This window comes from Triticum urartu, unplaced genomic scaffold (assembly GCF_003073215.2).
Source record: "Triticum urartu cultivar G1812 unplaced genomic scaffold, Tu2.1 TuUngrouped_contig_504, whole genome shotgun sequence".
Taxonomy (NCBI): Eukaryota; Viridiplantae; Streptophyta; class Magnoliopsida; order Poales; family Poaceae; genus Triticum; species Triticum urartu.
In genome coordinates, this window is record NW_024115679.1 from 69,284 (window position 1) to 89,483 (window position 20,200).

At 41.4% G+C, this 20,200-nt stretch overlaps 1 protein-coding gene and 3 non-coding genes across 5 annotated transcripts; all 4 read right to left on the reverse strand.

Annotated features, from left to right (window-relative positions):
- Window positions 1–6,706: 6,706 nt before the first annotated feature.
- Window positions 6,707–9,855, reverse strand: LOC125528687. 2 transcript variants are annotated; one of them, XM_048693127.1, is made up of 4 exons: window positions 9,648–9,855; window positions 9,432–9,531; window positions 8,586–8,710; window positions 6,707–7,120 (listed from the first exon to the last, which is right to left on the reverse strand). In XM_048693127.1, exons 2-4 carry the CDS (start codon window positions 9,505–9,507, stop codon window positions 6,983–6,985), a joined length of 339 nt encoding a protein of 112 aa, XP_048549084.1. In that variant the 5' UTR covers window positions 9,508–9,531; window positions 9,648–9,855; the 3' UTR covers window positions 6,707–6,982. The 2 variants fall into 2 exon arrangements, 1 of the variants encoding a protein (XP_048549084.1); XR_007292450.1 differs by lacking the exons at window positions 9,432–9,531; window positions 9,648–9,855 and having other exon boundaries at window positions 8,609–8,801.
- LOC125528691 lies at window positions 7,385–7,475 on the reverse strand. The gene has a single exon (XR_007292453.1). It is a non-coding gene; the product is annotated as a small nucleolar RNA Z223 (small nucleolar RNA).
- On the reverse strand, window positions 7,529–7,613 carry LOC125528692. The gene has a single exon (XR_007292454.1). It is a non-coding gene; the product is annotated as a small nucleolar RNA U36a (small nucleolar RNA).
- Window positions 8,121–8,212, reverse strand: LOC125528690. Its single transcript, XR_007292452.1, has one exon. It is a non-coding gene; the product is annotated as a small nucleolar RNA SNORD96 family (small nucleolar RNA).
- Window positions 9,856–20,200: the final 10,345 nt, after the last annotated feature.

Consider the following 20,200-nt stretch of genomic DNA (forward strand, 5'->3'; position numbering starts at 1 on the left):
TACAAAAGCAAACTTGTTCAACATAACAAAAGCTAACTTGTTCAGCATTACAAAAGCAAACTTGTTCAACCACATAACTGCAAACTAAGACACATAATACCACAAACAACTCAATATCCCCAGTAGTAGGGGTCATCCCAATGATCCTCCGCCTCTTGCCAGTACTCCAAACCTTCTTTGACGATGTCGATTTTCTTCCATGCCTCGTAGGTGACGTACGCATCTTTCGCTGCGTACTCGATGAGGTTGTTTGGCAGTGGGCTGTCCCCCCATAGTTTGTGGTCCAATTCCTTGTTGATCTTCTTCTTCATTTCCTTGTACGATGGGTGGATGGGGCAGGCTGCAAACTCAGCCAAAGCCTGCCACTTCTTTCCATTCCTTGGAACTCTCCATTTGAGCTGCATGTCGACGTACTTGTCGGGGTTGATCTCCAAACCAGACAATTTCAGCTTCTCCTTGTCACCTCCAATGGAGAAGCCAACAAAGGTGTACAGCTTCTTCTCCTGCAGGAGCGGGCGGAGTTCCTTGGGCCTGCATCAAATTAATCTGGTGCATCAAATTCATCTACTTCAAAAACTTCAGAAACTACTAATTAGACATAAAATTCAGAACTAGTATTGCATCTACTCCAGAACTTCAGAACTAGTATTGCATCTACTTCAGAACTTCAGAACTATTGCATCTACTTGAGAAACTTCAGAAACTTCAGAACTATTGCATCTACTTCAGAAACTACAGAAACTACTAATTAGACAGAAACTTCAGAACTTCAGAAGTAGTATTGCATCTACTTCAGAACTACAGAACTATTGCGTCTACTTCAGAAACTTCATAAACTACTAATTAGACAGAAACGTCAGAACTTCAGAAACTTCAGAACTGGATGTTTTTACCATTTGGTTGCCGCGGTGATGTGGTATACCAGGACGAGATCCTCCACGCATAACTGTAGAACTGCAGCCTTTTGCGGAGGTTCATCTTCCCTCGTATACTCGACATCAACGCCGATCGACCGAGGAAACATGCCGCCGAGCCTCCTCCTGATCTCGCGGATCCTCTTGTCGGCTTCATCTGGATTGCTGGTGCATACGACATACAGCTTCTCCTTCAAGTGGATATCAACCATGAGCTTCACGGTGTAGTCCTGCTTCTGCCCGGGGACCGGAACGTCGTCGTCGACCACCAGCGGCTCCTTGCCAGACGCCTCACCTTGGTGATGCTTGGCAGACGGAGGGGAGTTGCTCCACGATGCCTCCGCCATTCTCTTGGCAGACGGAGGGGAGTTGCTCCACGATTCCTCCGCCATTTCCCTCCTGGCCAGCGATGGTGGAGGCAGAGGGGAGTTGCTTGATGGTGGAGGCAGAGGGAGGAAGATGGAGCGGCAATGGAATGAGGAGGGAGGCAGAGGGAGGCAGATTGAGCGGCAATGGAATAGGAGGGGAGTTCCCTGCATCGTGGGGAGTTGCCAGTGGAGGGGAGTCGTGGGGAGTTGCCAGTGGAAGGGAGGCGTGGGGAGTTGCCTTGAAAACTCAAACGTCCTGCCCTTTGGCCCTCGAAAAATCTGGAGGGGAGACGTGGGCCCTTTGGTTTGTCCTGTTTCTGAAACAAAACAAAAAAATAATAGCCATATTTTGCTCTCACTGCAACCATATTTAGAGATCAAAAATGGTACCAAAAAGTCACTGCAGCCATCCTAAATGGCACGAAAACAACACCAAAACAACATCAGCCAAAACAGCAAAAAATGCATCCATCGATCGTTCTTTATTTCTTCTAACATTCCGTGTTCTGTGCAGTGAGATAGACACAACGCTACAAATGCAGGCTGACAACACCCGCGATTTCATGACCATCAGGACAGACGGCGGCTTCATCCACGCTCCGGTCCCATGAGTCGAGTCAAAAGTAGTGATGCTATGTGTAGTTCTGAAACATTGATTGGCTCATGTTGTAATTAAACTTCAATGAATTGTATGTCTCTTTGGTTTGGAAAGTCATTAAACTTAGATGTAATCGATGCTATTTATTACTAGGACCATGAATTGTGCTATTAATGTCTTGCTTTTCTCTTCCGATCCTTTTGTTGCATACTTATTTATTGCTTATGTATTGTCTGCTATTTGGCTTGTGCATAGAGATGTCGTCGTATGTCGTGTACAAGGGTAAGGTTCCCGGAGTCTACGACGACTGGGAGGAGTGTCGGAGACAGGTTCACCATTTCAGCGGTAACAGTTACAAAGGGTACACCACTAGGACGGAGGCGGAATCTAGATACGCCCGCTATCTAGCGGGAGAGAGGAGGGAGTGTTGGAGGAACCGGATGAAGACCAGTTTCATCGCGATAATGCTCATCGTGATGACCGCAACTCTCTTCTATGTGATGGTAGTTTAGATGATCGATATCGACTTGTAATGTGAAGACAAACTCGCTACTCGCGGTCTCGAGACTTGTAATGTTCTATCTTTGTTCGGTCTTTTGAATTCGGAGACTAATATGATGAATTGTATTCGGAGAGCTATCTTCTATTGTATTGGATGAATGTGCTGTTGTTGTGTGGTGCTGTCTATATTCTCTCCAATAATATATTTTGTAACCTGTGAAAATATCAGAAATGTGCATTTTTCCGACCACCTCCAAATCACCTCAGTTTTGGCACACATGATCTCTTCCACAAACAAAACTAGATTTCCAAGTTTTTATATTTTTTTTTAAAAAAATTGAATTTATAATGCCCTCTAGACTGACTGCTGAAAACATCGGTCTATGCCTCAAGGGGGCATTGTAAAATAATTTTTTTCAAAATTTTCTTGCATACACATGTTTTGCACATGTGGGTCACCATGTACAAGAAAATTTGGGTGATTTGGAGGTGGTGGAAAAATTCACGTTTTTTCAAAAACTGGCTTAAGTTAAGACCAAATGGTCCCTTCGGGAATGCGGGCATTTTTTCGACCACCTCCAAATCACCTCAGTTTTGGCACACATGATCTCTTCCACAAACGAAAACATCGGTCTATGCCTCAAGGGGGCATTGTAAAATAATTTTTTTCAAAATTTTCTTGCATACACATGTTTTGCACATGTGGGTCACCATGTACAAGAAAATTTGGGTGATTTGGAGGTGGTGGAAAAATTCACGTTTTTTCAAAAACTGGCTTAAGTTAAGACCAAATGGTCCCTTCGGGAATGCGGGCATTTTTTCGACCACCTCCAAATCACCTCAGTTTTGGCACACATGATCTCTTCCACAAACGAAAACATCGGTCTATGCCTCAAGGGGGCATTGTAAAATAATTTTTTTCAAAATTTTCTTGCATACACATGTTTTGCACATGTGGGTCACCATGTACAAGAAAATTTGGGTGATTTGGAGGTGGTGGAAAAATTCACGTTTTTTCAAAAACTGGCTTAAGTTAGACCAAATGGTCCCTCCGGGAATGCGGGCACTTTTTCGACCACCTCCAAATCACCTCAGTTTTGGCACACATGATCTCTTCCACAAACAAAACTAGGTTTCCAAGTTTTTGTATTTTTTTAAATTTATAATGCCCTCTAGACTGACTGCTGAAAACATCGGTCTATGCCTCAAGGGGACCTGCATGCAAGAGTCGGGGACCTGCATGTGAATAGTGATTCATCAAGGCCTTGACAGCTACTGGCACAGCGGCTGCCGCCCGATTTGCATGCAGCGAAGATGAACGTGCATGGAGGTTTTTCAAAGATTTCCAAGCACACCCCAGTGGGCCCCGCTTATTTAAAAAATACGTCAGTCATTATTGCTCTGTAAATGAAGAATATGCATGATGATTATGAATATGCATGACAACCATAGTAAGGGTGAAGAATCATAGTGCCCAATTTGTCGAAATACATCATCATTCTTAAAGTTGGACATCAAATGATACACACAGAAAATGGAAACGAAAGATGTCGAACTAATACAGTAACATGCCAGTACAACCGCACTTCACTAAATTACTGTCACGATGAAATAGAATGTAAAGACCACGTCACACAAACATGAATGGCACACGACTTTCTCTAGCTCATCGTCGGTTCATGCTGTATGTAGATATCATAGTTCAGCCTCGATATCCTACACAGAAGAATAGAATAAATCACATGGACATCAATTATGAGTAAAACACATGCAAAAAAAAATATGAACATATTTCGTACCTCTAGCAATTTAGCGCATTTACGTCGATTGTGACCTGGTTTCTTGCAATAGCCACAGATATTCTGTGATCTTGACTTCTTTGTCTTTGCCTGCAGCCTTTTCTTCGGTGCACCTCGTCCTGGCACATGCACGGGATCCAGAACCTTATCAACTTTCTGCGAGTGCGGCATCAATGGGCCAAACCTAATGCTGTTATGCTGAGCATTAGTTGACTCCTTGCTGTTAGCTTGTTCAAAACTTGATTGCTTGCCATGATGTTGTGCTTGCAAAAGCATCTTTAGACGGTGATAGTCCTCATCAGAGTGACATGCCTGGAAACTTGCGGCGTGACTACAATTCCACAACTCGCGGTACCTCTGCAGGCTTAGCGAATAGTCATACATCTGGTTTTTTCTGGTAGGTGCGTATGCACATTTTGCATTCATAGTCCACCTAGTGGGAACGCAACAACCGGGCAGAATTGTTTGTTTCAAAATCCCCAATATGTAAAAAAATGTGGGAACATGGTGTGCCTGCGCATTCCAGCTTACGGCAAGAACAACTCACCCTGTGCAAAAGACCTCCTTGCTCTTCAATGCGCACTCCAAACTTTTTATCCGTTCTTTCCTGCTTGGACACAACATAAGTGGAATCTTCTGATCCATCTAGTATCTCTCTAATCTGACATTTGTGACAGCATCTATGCTCCATAAGACCATCTTAAAGACACTAGGTGTGAAAACTGTTGTGGCGTGTTTCTCAAGCGGCGAAGCATTTTCCTCTGTAAATGGAACGGACTGCAAGGCTTCGACGTCATGGAGAGCTTCGTTAATCCGTCGCGACGCAAGGCAACGCTCATAGTGCTCTAGCATTTCAAACAACGACATCTTACCCTCAAGATGCGTATGTAGCACAGAGTTCAAGCTCTCACTCCTCTGATTGCTGCTCAATCCTAGGAAACAACGCCCCTCAAGATATGGAGCACACCACAACTTTCTCATCTGATACATCTGATGCAGCCAAGACTCCTCACTGGTTACTTTATTCCGTTGTAAGAATTGTATCCATTTTATCTCATGCTCTTCAATGGAAGAAGTATCATAAATGAAAGATCTGAATTCCTCCTTTCACTACAAGAAATATGTCAACTTATGACCACCACTATTGGTCACTGAATGGTCACAAATTTCCATTTATGACCTTTTTGTGACCAAAAACATAAGGTCAAAAGCTGGCCGTCGTAAACTGACTATAGCGACCTTTCTTCTGAAATGGTCGTAGACGTTTATGACCAAAATATTCCTACTGTGGTGTTTTGGTCACTAGCAACCTCCCCAGGCCACGTAGGCATCCAGCGTGGCAAGCTGATGTGGCACAAGATTCAGCCCGGTCCAATTTGGTGTTTATATGGGCCGAGCCCATTAATTCGGCCTTTTTAGTGTATTTTTTCCTGTCAATTTTTGGTCGACTTCATGGGCCAAGCCCAACATTGAAGCCTTTTTATTTTTGGGTCGTGGCCTTTTTGTCTCAACAATTTCAGTTTTCTTTTTTTATAAAATGAGTTCACTAGTTAGGTGGGTCCCCATTGTCAGATTCTGGTACTGGGTCCTAGCTGTCAGAGCCATATTCTTTATTTTCTAATTTGATGTAAATAAATACCTATATTTAAATTGGCACACAAAACACACGAAATATTTCAAATATTATCAACCATCAAAGTGTTACATCATATAACACACATACAAATGTGATAGCATCAAGTTTACAATCCGATAACAAGCTCCACAAGTGTACAATCACATGAACAGATTCTGCTACATCATATAACACACATACAAATAGGAGCAGCATAAAGGGCTTCATTACTCTCAGAACTACTCTTCCTCCGACTTCTTTGTCCTGATGCTCACGAAGAAGCAAGAAAGCCCAGCATCTGCACCTTACAGAAGAAAATGTTTAGGAACAAAATAGAAGTAAATCTAACAGTAAATAACAGAATAGTGAAGTTAATGAGACATTTTAGAATCAACTTGACAGTTGACAGTAATGTTTGCTTTGGACACATCCAAAACTAAAATTATACATAAATGCCTAATCTCCAATGCCCAATGCCTCAGTTTAGTAAATCTGCAGATTCCGACAAATCTCATCATCCTAAAGACAACAAAGCCTGCTTGGTAATATTTTAGGCGTTAATAATGCTTTACTCATAAAAGAACATTGCCAAAGTGATTAGATGGCATTGGAAAACTCAAAAGATAAGCCATATAGCTTTGTTTAATATTACTAAGATATATATCCATTAGTTTGTTTTAACATGGAACCCAAGAGTCTGTGACTCTAGCACCCTCAGAAAGTTGTTAATATGCCATCATACTAGCTGATAGACAAACATTCCAGGAAGAATATATGCTTGTTTAACAAGTACAATCGGTACTGCTATCTCTAACAGACAAATTTTCTATTAGCAAAACTGAATATGCTACTTCCTGATTCTTGGTTGCATAGTCCAGCTAGCTACACCAGTTTTCTCTCATGCAAAAATTTCACAGAAATGCAGATTTATGGATCGAATGTATGATAAAGCAGCAGAAATGCAGATATATGTCTATGAAACAATAGGTCAACTAGAGATTCATGTCTACAATTTGCTAGATAAGAAAATAACAAGTCAGGATATAGAACATGGTTTTAATTTGTTCTTTGCATATTACATCAGTATTCTGTTGCAGGGTTCTGGTACATCATGATCTACATGCACATGAGATAGATGGACTTGGCGCACATGAGATGAGGGTGGAAGGAGGAGGAGCAGGGCATACCTAAGGTGTCCAGGTCCTGCAGCTCATCAGAGATGTTGCAGGCTCACCGGCATCGACAGCCACCGCAACAGCAAGCTGGGTGACATACAAACTGAAGTTGCGTTCATTCAGTTGCAAAACAACAAAGTTTGCTAGTTCCTGTCCATCAACAATCACACAAGCATCACTTGTACAGCAGCAGGAGCAAAATTGATATGAGTTAGAAGGAGCAGAGCTCAACTAGTACAGCCAGCAGAGCTCAACTAGTACATCGCAGTACACATGAACCATCTATTCCACGGCACAAGAGTAAAATCTTGCTATAACCAGTAGATTATCCCCTAACAGAAGCTAATTAGGCACCAATACACAAGGCACAGCAAGCACATACTAAATAAGCCACGACCATAATACATGAGTACTAAACAGATCTTGTATAACAGGTTTTTCAGTCATGAATTTTCAGAAGCAGAACTGGCATGTTTGTTGAAAGTGTTTATCATCACAGCCATGGTCAAACAGAACACATGAATCTAAAAGAATGACAATAATGAGACTGTCTCTTTTTGTCTCATATTAAGAAATTCAACCATGTTTTCCCTTGTCCTTCATGAATTTATCAGAAGCACGGGTAAGGTTCAAATCACTGCCACTAATCCAAAGAAATGGCAAACGCTGCAAAGGGTTGGCAAGTAAACCATTTCTCTATCCGCGCCCACTACATCCCCCTTAGACCAAGTGCAACAAAGAGGGATAATAGAAGCTAAGTGCAAACAGGACAAAAAGCAGAAGAATTTAAAAAATGTAACTTATGAGAAGAACAAAGTGCACAATTTTTTTCTCTCAGATGCCAACCACAAGGGTAGCACAGATGATGCACACATATCAACATGGCATCAGTTCAGACCGCCCGTCTGCTTGTACTCTCTTCATAGAGAAATATTTTAGACCAAAAAATTATCAACAAAGATCAAAGCAACTTAAAAAATATGAACATATTTGTCCAGTCATTAGGTGTCCAAAAAGATGGTGTTTTATTCAGTTTTCATCATTGTCCAGCCATATTCTATACATAGTAAACAACAGAATAAAAAACTAAAAAATAGATGACATGTAAGTTCGAAAGTATTAAAAAAATTTACAGTCAAGCTGTTTAATTTGTCCTTAGAATTGCATAATGACAGCATGGGCGCACTACGACCAATCAGTCCCGAAAGATGGTATGATTAACAGGTTTTTCATCACCAGACAAATAGAACAGTAACACAAACAAATAGGTCTACAAAACAGAACTTAAATTACTACAAAAAACAAAATCTGACAAAAGAAGACAGAAAAGGAACGACAATAATAGTAATACGTGAGAACATCCCTCACATCATTCACTTTAGCGACTCATCTTTCAAGCATTCAATCAAATCATCTTTTCAAGCATGCAAGTGGTATCCAAAATTTGGATATAGGTAGTACGCTCATGTGGTGAATTTTGTGAATCTATACTCTGCATCTACCAAAAGGATCGCTCCCCTCACATGCAAATATAATTCAGTCCAATTGACTTTCTTCTCCCCTCACATGCATAAGTCAAGAGCAGACCATCTAAACAGGCGGATCAGACCTTCACCTTGGGAGGGAGGCGAGTGCTACCTCTTGCCGTGTCGTCGTCGAGCTCGGGTGGTCCTCCTCCTCCTCGAGCAGGACAAGGTTGTTCCTCCCCTACACTCCAATGGCCATCTTCTCCAAGGACATCTATAAGGGCAGAACACACCATTGATGCAAGTGTCACCAAGATAGTTTCAGTCAAAGTTAAAGCAAATGTAAACATGCAAACTGAGCCAAACTGATCAATGTATACATGCAATCCATCCAGGCCGAGCATGATGCTAATTCCTACTCATGTTGCTAGCACATATACATACATACACACCAAGAACGAATTCACAGGCACATAAATGAATATCCCCTGGATAGCATGGTAATGAACTACTCACATGCAATTTGATAGGACTAGTACTAGTGATAACAACCCAACGACATCCTAACAGCCACAACAACACGCACACTTCAACCGCCTGAATACTGGTGAATAGCAAAGTCTATCCATACTTGACACACGAGCAAATCAATGTCAAGTTCATCTCAGATGTGTGGTTCATGACAGCGGTAGCAGTTAACAAGATTACTGAGTTTTAATTTGTGGAAACAATGAAACAAGCAATATAATGCCTATCTCGTTCACCACTAGAGTAACAGCAGTAGCAAATTCAGTCAAGCATGTGAGTAAGTAAAAGATGTAGATTAGCAGGGAATCAAACTAGTTCAAAGAAATCTATAACCAAATTTACAGTAACAATCATCTAGTATTAATCAATGGTTCTATTTTGATCCAAACTAGATGAATTCAAGGCTAATCTATTATGTGACAATAAACAGAGCAAGCAGGCGAGGTTGGTTGGTGAGTCAGACTGGCCCTGCAATCCGACGAACATGACGACATTGGGCTTGCCCTTCTTGGGGGTGAAGACCGGCTTCCCTGGATCTAGCATGTTGCAGAGCTCCGTGAAGACGGCCTGCAGCAAGAAAAACACAAGGGCATCAGCCTCCAACCGACCAGTCCCCCCTGGCACGCGCGTCCCTCGATCGAATAGCGCAGGAAATGAATTGAGGGAGGTGGAGCGGGCAGGACCTGCTATATGATGCGCCGCTTGTTGGTGCCGGCGGCGAGGGTCTCGAGGTTGACGATCTTCCGGACGTCAGACTGCAGGAGAGCGGGGGAGATCTCGTTTAGGCACTCCCCGAGCACCTTCTCGTCGATCACCGTGGCATTGCCCATCTGCGCAAGCGCGCGGGAGAGGCTCCTGCCCAGCTGCGCGAGCACCATCTTGGCTGGGCCCTCGGGGCATAGAAGGGAGAGCTTATTAGGCACCTTGCACAAGATAGACAGACGAGCGGGAGCAGCGCGGGGGAGGAGGAGCGTGCGCGTACCTTGGCGAATCCCTCGGTAGTGCCGGTCTGCGTAGCGAAGAAGAGGGCGACCCGCTAGCGGCCGTCGTAGGGGTCGGGCTCCTGGTCCTTCTCCGCGGCGGGCGGCAGCGCGGCCAGCCACCGCAGGATCACGGTGCGCGGGGTGGGGGAGGGGGAGGGGGCGGGGGAGGGGCTGCTAGGGTTGGCGGGGTAGTAGAGGGAGATGTGCGCGGTGAGGGCGTCGACGAGCTGCCGCGCGGTGCGCGGCGACGCGAGGGCGGCGGCCATGGTCGGAGCCGCGGGGGGAATGGGGAGGAGCCACCGCGGGGGGAGCGTGCGCGAGCGGGAGAGGATGAGGGGGGAGAGTGAGGCCGGCGGCGAGATTGGATCTGGGGAGGGGATAGGGTTTGGGTGGTTGGAGGGGATGAGGGGGGAGAAGGGGGCGGCGACGATGGATCTGGGGAGGGGATAGGGTTTGGGTGGTTGGGCTGCCCCGGGGGTGGGGGTTCTTTTTCTTTCTTTCTATTTTTTTCATTAGCTAAATGGGATGGATGGATGGATGGATGGATGCCATGTCATCGATCCACGGCACAAACATTTCAACCAATAAGAACAAATCTTATGTAATTGTGTTTTTCTATTTGTTTCTCTTGTATTTTTTGCACGAGGGTGCATTTTGAAATGGCATAATTTGTTCAAAATATATCATACTTTGCATCAGGGTGCATCTTGGAATGGCAAACAATGTTGCCTAAGGAATTTTTCATTTTATTTACACGGAAAATTCATTTTCCATTTTTTGAGTGCCGGAAATGAGGTTTTTGTGAATGACCTACCATATATTTGTTGCAAAATGGTACCAAATCAATTTTCTAAAAATACTAGGATATATTTAATGCACAATTGACCAAATGGTTGGGTGTAAAAAGTTTTGATCCACCTCTGTGAAAAAGACAAATTCGCCGATTCAGTTGGAAGCGGGTCAATTTTGAACTGCAGCTGCCTCGTAGTTTGCTCTTTATTTTTTTCAAAAATCAATTATAGGTACATAAGTATCTATTTAATCATAGAAACACAAAAAAAATTCCAAGATTCAACCACTAGCTAGGAACGGTCATTCCCGCCGTTTTGACCGCATTTTGAAATGGGCATAAAAAATTCAAAAAAATTCAAAAAATTGCAAAACCTTCGCATTGTGTCGTTATATGTGGCCAAGTTACTAGCAAAAATAATAAACTTGTAATACGGCAATTATTTTTTTAAAAAAGTGTTCTCAGAAACGAGCTATCATGTGTGGAGATCAATGCCTTTGAAGTCAGATGATCAATCTTATGGCCACATTCATGGCATAGTTTATTCAAATGATCTCATATTGTGCACAAGGGTGCATATTGGAATGGCAAACAACGTTGCCTAAGGGAGTTTTCATTTTCTTTGCACGAAAAATTCGTTTTCCATTTTTCGAGTGCCCGAAATGAGTTTATTTTGTGAATGACCTACCATATATTTGTTGCAAAATGGTACCAAATCAATTTTCTAAAATACTAGGATATATTTAATGCACAATTGACCAAATGGTTGGGTGTAAAAAGTTTTGATCCACCTCTAGTAAAAAAGACAAATCTCTGCCGATTCAGTTGGAAGCAGGTCAATTTTGAACTGCAGCTGCCTCGTAGTTTGCTCTTTATTTTTTTCAAAAATCAATTATAGGTACATAAGTATCTATTTAATCATATAAACACAAAAAAAATCCAAGATTCAACCACTAGCTAGGAACGGTCATTCCCGCCGTTTTGACCGCATTTTGAAACGGGCATAAAAAATTCAAAAAAATTCAAAACATTGCAAAACCTTCGCATTGTGTCGTTATATGTGGCCAAGTTACTAGCAAAAATAATAAACTTGTAATACGGCAATTATTTTTAAAAAAAGTGTTCTCAGAAACGAGCTATCATGTGTGGAGATCAATGCCTTTGAAGGCAGATGATCAATCTTATGGCCACATTCATGGCATAGTTTGTTCAAATGATCTCATATTGTGCACAAGGGTGCATATTGGAATGGCAAACAACGTTGCCTAAGGGAGTTTTCATTTTCTTTGCACGAAAAATTCGTTTTCCATTTTTTGAGTGCCCGAAATGAGTTTATTTTGTGAAGGACCTACCAAATATTTGTTGCAAAATTGTACCAAATCATTTTTATAAAATACTAGGCCATATTTAATGCACAATTGACAAAATGGTTGGGTGTAAATTTTTTTGATCCACCTCTCGTGAAAAAGAAAAATTTCCGCCGATTCAGTTGGAAGCGGGTCAAATTTGAACTGCAGCTGCCTCATAGTTTGCTATTTATTTTTTCCAAAAATCATTTCTAGTTACATAAGGACCTATTTAATCATAAATACATGGTTTGGTGGCGATACGTCGAGGTTTGGGCGGTGGCCGAGGGCCCCAACTCTAGAGCGCGTAAACTCGCATGCCCGTCGCGTGGTCACCGCGTGACCGTAATGTTTCCATGTGTTCTGGGCGGCTTAGGCATGTCTATTGGGTTGGGCACTCCCCAGGTTGGTGCTAGGAAGAAAATTACAACATAAGATTCTCACGAGAAGACCGATCGATGCTCAAACATGAATTAGCAGCCAAGTGTTTGATTAGCGGTACGGGAAATGCACATGGACAATGGGCGTGAGTTTTGGCTGAGGATGATCACCTACTAAGGAGAATGTCTTCACAAATTTTTAGCTCAAAAGGAGGATCCTAGGTGGTACTTGCTTTGCAAAGTACCACGCTGGACAAAAATATGAATGTTGAAGCTGGGCTCAAAATAATGAATGGATTGATCTGAAATTTTGTGGAGGATGGTTATTTGGGCATAGGAAAGCATTGTAGAAAATTGATACCATTTGGACATGCCAAAGTAGTACTTCCTTCACAATGCTCTTCTATGGACAGAAACTTGGGAAAACTAGTGAGAGAGATTGGATGAATGAAATGAGCTCAAAATTGGTGTAGGTAAGTTACTTAGGTATGGTCATGCGCTGGTCAATTTTCAGATCATTTGGGTAAGCCTAGCTAGTATTTACTTCACAAAGCTTCTCTCGAGGTAGAAACTTTGGAAATTTCCCGAGAAAGATTTACTAGGAAAATTAAGCTGAATATTATCATGTGGCAATGATTTGGGTATGGAAGAGTGCCTGAAAAGTTTGAGGGTAATAGGAGGGGTCTATATAACACTTGCTTTGCAACGTGCCAATTTGGCCATAAAATATAAATTGAACCTGGGCTCACATAGATTATTTGACTGAGCTGAAATTTGGAGGAGGGTGATAATTTGGACATATGAAGGAACTGTATAAATTTCATGTCATTTAGAGATATAAAAAAGGTACTTCCTTCACAATGCTTCTAGGTGGACAAAAACTTTGGAAATTTGCCGAAGAAGATTTGCTAGGAAAATGGAGCTGAATTTTGTCATGCGGTAATGATTTGGATAGGAAAGAGTGCCCAAAAATTCCGAGGGCAATCAAGAATATATAAATAGCACTTCCTTCATAAAGTGTTGTTGTGAACAGAATAGGAAAATGAATATTGTTGAATTAGTTTTGAACTAGGCAAGGAAGAATTTTTACATATTTGATGAAGATATGCCCCAAAGAATTTATGAGATTTGTTTGGGAATTTGGGGAATGATAGAAATATAGGTTGCTTCACAACCTAGGGCAAAAACTGCCACATGGACATGACACATAGGCAAAACTGATGAGATGGCGCCTAGTCATCACAACCCACCACAATCTATAAGGCTATGACCATCTATATTGGTCATTAACAACTAGAAATAAGGCAGCGGACTAGCACTGTTTGCTTTGTGACCATTTCGTGTAAGGAAATTACGACCTTTCTAACCAAAATGGTCACAATAGTTTAGGGTTTGGAGCCCCCTGAACGGCTTTTGACCAATTGGTCTAAAATGGTCATAAATTTATGACCAATTCTTCGAGGGTCACTGACAGAAGGTCATAAGTTGACATATTTCTTGTAGTGTTTACGTCGTCATCATGCAGATGGCGTACAATGTTCTGCTGAATGTGCCATATACATAGTCTATGGTTTGAGTCTGGCCAGACCCCCCTTATTGCTCTCTGCATTGCAAGGTCCCCATCTGTGATCACAGATATCGGATGCTTCTGTGCCATGCAATCAGAAAAGGTCCGCAACATCCACTCGTATGCCTGACTTGTTTCATGAGAAATTATACCACAGCCAAATATAACAGTGCTGCGGTGGTGATTCAACCCGACAAAAGGCACGAATGGCAGATTGTATTTGTTGGTTCTGTATGTGCTATCGAAAACAATGACGTCTCCGAAAGCCTCGTAGTCAAGTCGCGATTGACTATCAGCCCAGAACAGTCCCTTTAGATGGCCATGCTCGTCTACCAAGTACTTGAAGAAAAAATCCACATCTCGCTCTCGCCTCGCCATCATGTGCATGATCACCGTTTTAGTATCACCGGCACTGATTGTCTCCTGCTTATTAGCATGGCAGAAATTATAAACGTCCCTCTTTATGCATCCAACCTTATCAAATCCACCGTATTGAAAGCACAAAATATCCATAATACAGTATTTGCGGATCCCACATTTTTCCATGTCCGCAATGTCCGCTTTCTGCTCATCGCTAATTCGTCTGTGCGAACGCAGCAGACAAGAAAGATCCTGTGGGGCTAGAGGATGGTTGTGCTCATCGATGAAATCCTTGACAAACCACCGACCGGTTTCCTCCTGTCTCGTAATGACCAATTTAGCATTACACCCAACACGAGTTAAACTTCGTGGCCTCCTCTTTCTATCTTCCATCTTTCTTTTCATGTGCTTATCTTCGCGAAACCCTTGACGACTACACACAATTTTCCTTAAAATTATGTATTTGTTGGATCCATCCCACTCAACGTAGCTTTTCCTCACACTAAAACCTTTTTCAAGAGCATATTTGTTGTAGAATTCATAGCCTTCAGCCTCACTATCAAACATCTTGCTGACAACATTTACATACTCGAACATACTCTCATCACTTGCATACGCCATGTCTTCCTGCATATGACATGTGAGGGAAACCAATCATCAACATCTTTTTGTTTATCAATGTTGCAGGTGTAAAATAGCTCATAGGCAAAGACAAGTGCATGGAAAAGACTTTGCTGGTTTGACATGTGAGGGAAACCAATCATCAACGTCCAACAAGTAGTATCTCATCTTCCTTTAAACTATATTTCATGCGCTATGCAAACCTAAAGTGATGATGACTTAAATAAACTAAATTAAGTGAACTATGGAACCAGTATCTCATCTTCCTTTAGTATATCTCATCTCAAACGTCAACATCTTACTTAAACAAACATGATGCGATTAGCTCAAGAGAAACTATGCCACGATGAAGCTTTCCATTCGTTGTTCTAGTCCGTACCCGGATCTTGTGGGGTTGAGGTTGTACTGCATGCACGGTGGAGGGGCGCAACGGCCAAGAGAACGAGCAGAACGCCAAGCCGAATTCATACCTTAAGGATGGTATGCGCGAAGAGATGGGATCGCCCGCCGCGGTCGCCGCCGATTCAGCCGGCGCAGATCCGGCCTTCTTCTTCTTCGGTGACTGCGTGGGGGGCTGGGGTTGGTTGGGTGGAGGACGAGGACGATGAATTTATTCCTCTCGCCGGGCAGGTCGAGGACGGAGAAGGTCAGGAGCGGCGAGCGGCGACGAATAGATCGGAGGAGGATTCTGAACTGGATCGAGGTAGACATGGATCTAGTCCTCAGGTGATCGGTTCAAGAAAAGATATTTCCCCCTGGACCATTATGCCCTTATCGCAATTAACATATTAAATTTAATCAATTAAAATTCCCCGCAAGATCTGACGGCTAATAAAAATCAGACGTGATCAGACATGTAAGTACTGCTAAGTACTCCGAGTACTAACCCAATCACCGTAAAACAGCTCTTAAAAAAATGTTCTACGTGTATTTGAATATTGTTCACCATACATAGAATTTTCGGATACGTATTGAACATTTTGTGAAAATACATTGAACAATTTGCGAATACACATTGAACATTGTGTAATATATATTGAACAAAATTAAGAAACATAGTGAACAATTTTATATCCATTGAACATCTTAAATAATACACGATGAACATTTTTTGAAACAATACGAATATATGTGTTGTACAATTTTTGAATATGCATTCAACATTTAGTAAAACCATTGAAAAATTACATAATATATGATGAACATTTCTATGATACACGACGAACATTTTTATATGCAAAGGTGAACAATTTTCATAATATACAATGAACATTTTGCTTTATACAATGAAATTTTATGTAATACACGGTGATCTTTTTTAAAATTTGGTGAAAGTTTTTGAATACATGAAATTTTTTCCAATTCGCGATCTTTTTCTTTTCCAAAAAAAACGTCGTACCAGAAATAGTGCGGTTAGTGTTGTTGTTAAATTTCTCGCGCTGTAATGAATCACTAGGTTGTAGTAGATGTACTGGTTAGGCACGCTGCGTCGTAACTAAACGGTGCGAGATCGAATTCTGTTGGAGCAGGTTTTTTAGGAGTTTTTTCTCTACGTGTTCCCTACCAGATAGCGACAGTGGGCGCTAGTTGCCTGTACTGGCGCTTAATGCGCCGTATAGGAGCTCCCTAGAAATCACCACCGTCAGTCCATATGCCCTAGCTATTCGTCTTCTCCCGACAATTTATCTGCCTGCATCGGCGAGTACTCCAAGCTCTGCGGCAAGGACCCCGCATGCACCGCCATGGTCGAGACGACCTCTCGCGATGATGCCGACAGCGTCAAGGGCATGTTCGACGAGCTCGCCAAGGTCGGTGGAGACAACTTTGATTTTGCTTCTACGGCATGGCCGTGGGGGCACGCCGCCCTTCGCGCGGCCGTCGACGAGCATGGGGCCTGCCCCGACAACAAGACGGTCGGAGAGTTCGCAGGCGAGCACTGCTTCGGCGACCTCGGCGCGGCATGCAAGGATCCGAGCTGCACCGACGGTGCTCACATCAAATGCGACCGCACGGCGTCGAGGTTCTGCTACATCAAGGCCAACCCCGCCCACAAGAATGCCACACAGCAAAACTTGGATTGCTTCAAGGGCTGTTGCGAACAGAAGAGCACAAGTGAAGACTGCCGTAAAGTATGCATCGTCAAGATTCTGGCCGCTTGAAAATGCATGCATGCATCTCGTCCTCGTATAAGTTTTGTCCGAAGTCAAAATATCTTTATTTTGACCAAACTTATAGAAAAAAGCATCAATATTTACCATGTCAAATCAATAGTGTTAGATTCATTATGAAATGAAGTTTCATAGTATGTATATATGGTATTGTAGAGGTTGACAAATGTACCGGAGGGAGTACTTCATTTCAGAGTCCTTCATTCATGTTTTCACATGCATGTATTCATCTCATTTTGTTGTTGCTTTTTTTTGTACATCCAATTTGTTTGTTTGTTTTTGTGAAAAGAACATTCATTTTGTTGCTGCTAGCAGAATTTGATGTGTTTGCATCTTGGCAGAATTTCTTAGTGCACGAGTGGCACGCCTGTTTTCTCTTGTTGCATGGCTAGGGAGGTTACAAGCATGTTTTTTTTGGCTCAGAAGAAGATAATAGAAAGGAGAAAAGCAAAACCGTATGTCCTCTTTTGTGTACTTGTGTTGTGACCGGTGAAATGATTTATTTATTTTTGCGGGTGAAAATGAATTGAGAGAGCTGACAAACTCAGCTCCAATATTGCCATGATGGGCAATATATTTTTTCTCTCCAATAAATTACTACCGGGAAATGATTATATGACGAGTGTGTGCATCCTTCGAGCACTCGGTGAAGGCTGCTAACCGAGGGCATATAACAAATATAGACCATGTTTGCAGAAAAACTACCAAAAATTACAATGCTAATTTGATATATTTTTGAAAGTACATTCTATGACGTATTTAATGATAACTAATTTGGTATTGTGTTTGTTGATAGTTTTCATATAAACTTGAACAATTTTTGTACCCTTTGACTCTAGACAAACATTGTGTAGGATCGAGAGTATACCAACTAGAGGCGGGGAGGGTGGGGGGTCAATGGGATTATTTTCAAAACTTCGAGACAAAACAACAGAAGTAATACTACAATAGGAACAACACAAGCGCATGAAGACAAGCAGGCTAAACCAGTACGACTAAGCAAAACTATCGATGAAAGCGATGATAATCTTCCTAGTGTAGTGGTAGAGAACTCTCGCGACAGCAATGGTCACACAGAAAGGAAGCAACACAAACACCATGGAGGACAATATGACGAAACAGATCACGATACTAAATACACCCTACTGAGAAATGTTCATCAGAGCATAACTCAGCTGATAACAAAGTAGCACAAGATAATCAAGAGACGAGCATACAGACAAACTATCTTAAGCTTGGCAAATTGAAATGCACTGAACAGCATAGCCATGCTACACATAATAAACAAAGGAAGATATATGATCACAATTATCTATCGAAACACAGAGTACAGAAGATAAACTACTGAAAGAACTGCAATAGAGTCGAAATAACTAATGGTGCTCGAAGACGATATTGATTATTTGATAGACCAATTCACTCTTCTGCCAAAGAGCTACGTCTGGTTGAAGGGACTTGGGATTCAACCCAAAAGATAAACTCTCTTCGTTCTAATCTTCTTCAACGTGATGTTGATAAGACTTCAGTTGAATTCAGCTAGGATAGATCATTACTGGCAATGTCCAAACCTTCAACAAACTTGCTTCGCGGACTACAATTACTCTTGGTTGCTGAAAACTTTGACTTGGTGAAAAAAACTACTCTTTGACATTCAAGCCTACACTATTCATCTAGAGAGTGTGCAACTCTTAAAAGTAATAGGTACAAAAACTCTCAACTCAGATCTACTGTGATTTCAATCGTTGACCGGTCAACTATTGACTAAAAAAATAAAAAAAAAATAAAAAATCCAATTTTTTTGCATAAAAATTGAAAAAAATCATGAATTCAAAAATGTTCATGGATTTGAAAGAAGTTCACAAACTTTAAAAAATTCATCAAATTGGAAAAAAGTTCATCGAATTTGAATAAACATTTATCAAATTTGAAAAACGTTCATCAGTTTTCAAAAAGAAATCATAAAATTTGAATAAGTTCATCAAAAAATGAAAATTTTCATCAAAATTTGAAAACAAATCTTCAATTTTCCAAAAAGTTCATCATAAAATGAAAAAAGTTCATGAATTTATTTTTTTCCCATCGAGTAAGGAAGAAGGAAAATTTTGAAAAAAACGGAAAATGAAAAAAAGGAAAGAAAAAATGGAAAAGGGAAAGAAGAAGAAGAAGAAGAAACGATAAAAAAGGAGTAACTTATCAGATCCTGTTGTGTGATGTGGTGGTTAGTGTGTCCCTCAATGCAGGAAATCGGTGGTTTGATTCACTCCTAGGGCGCTTTTTTTTTGCATTTTAAAAATAGATAAACAAAGGGAATCTAGACCAGCCCAGCGCGGAGGGCTGTGTGTTCCCATTTGCTAAATGTACTAAGAAGCGCACTTATACATAAAGGAACAAGAAGGAAGCCCTATTTGTTAGGCCCATGCATGAAGATGGCACAAACAACCGTCCTCCGACGCAGTCTGACTGAAGCAATCAAAGGCCGCGATCCTCCGCAGATCGATAACAGGGAATACTATTTGGCGCACGGGCCATCGACTCGACCGCACGAGTAACCCCCCCTCCCCCCTACGTGCTGGTTTATGTATGGGCCGGCCCATTTTCGGGTTTCATTCCAAGTGGATTTTTCTGGTTTTCCTTATATTTTTCTTTCTTTTTCTTTTTTTGTCTTTCGTTTATGTTTCTTCATCGGTTTATTTTTTTACTTATTTCTCATTTTTTTCGTTTTACATTTCAATTTGTGAAAGTATTTTAGTTTGTGAACATTTTTAAAAACCCTATTTTTTGAAACCATGAATGTTCATTTTTAAAATTCATGAACAGTTTTTTTCAAATCTAGAACATTGTTTTACAAATTTTCGAATATTGTCTTAGGTCATGAATTTTTTTGAAATCATGAAGATTTTTTGGAATCATGATCATTTTTTAAATTCAAGAATATTTTTTTGAAATCTTCAACATTTTTCGAATTCATAATTTTTTATAAATTTGTGATAATTATCATAAATTGTGAACATTTACCGAATT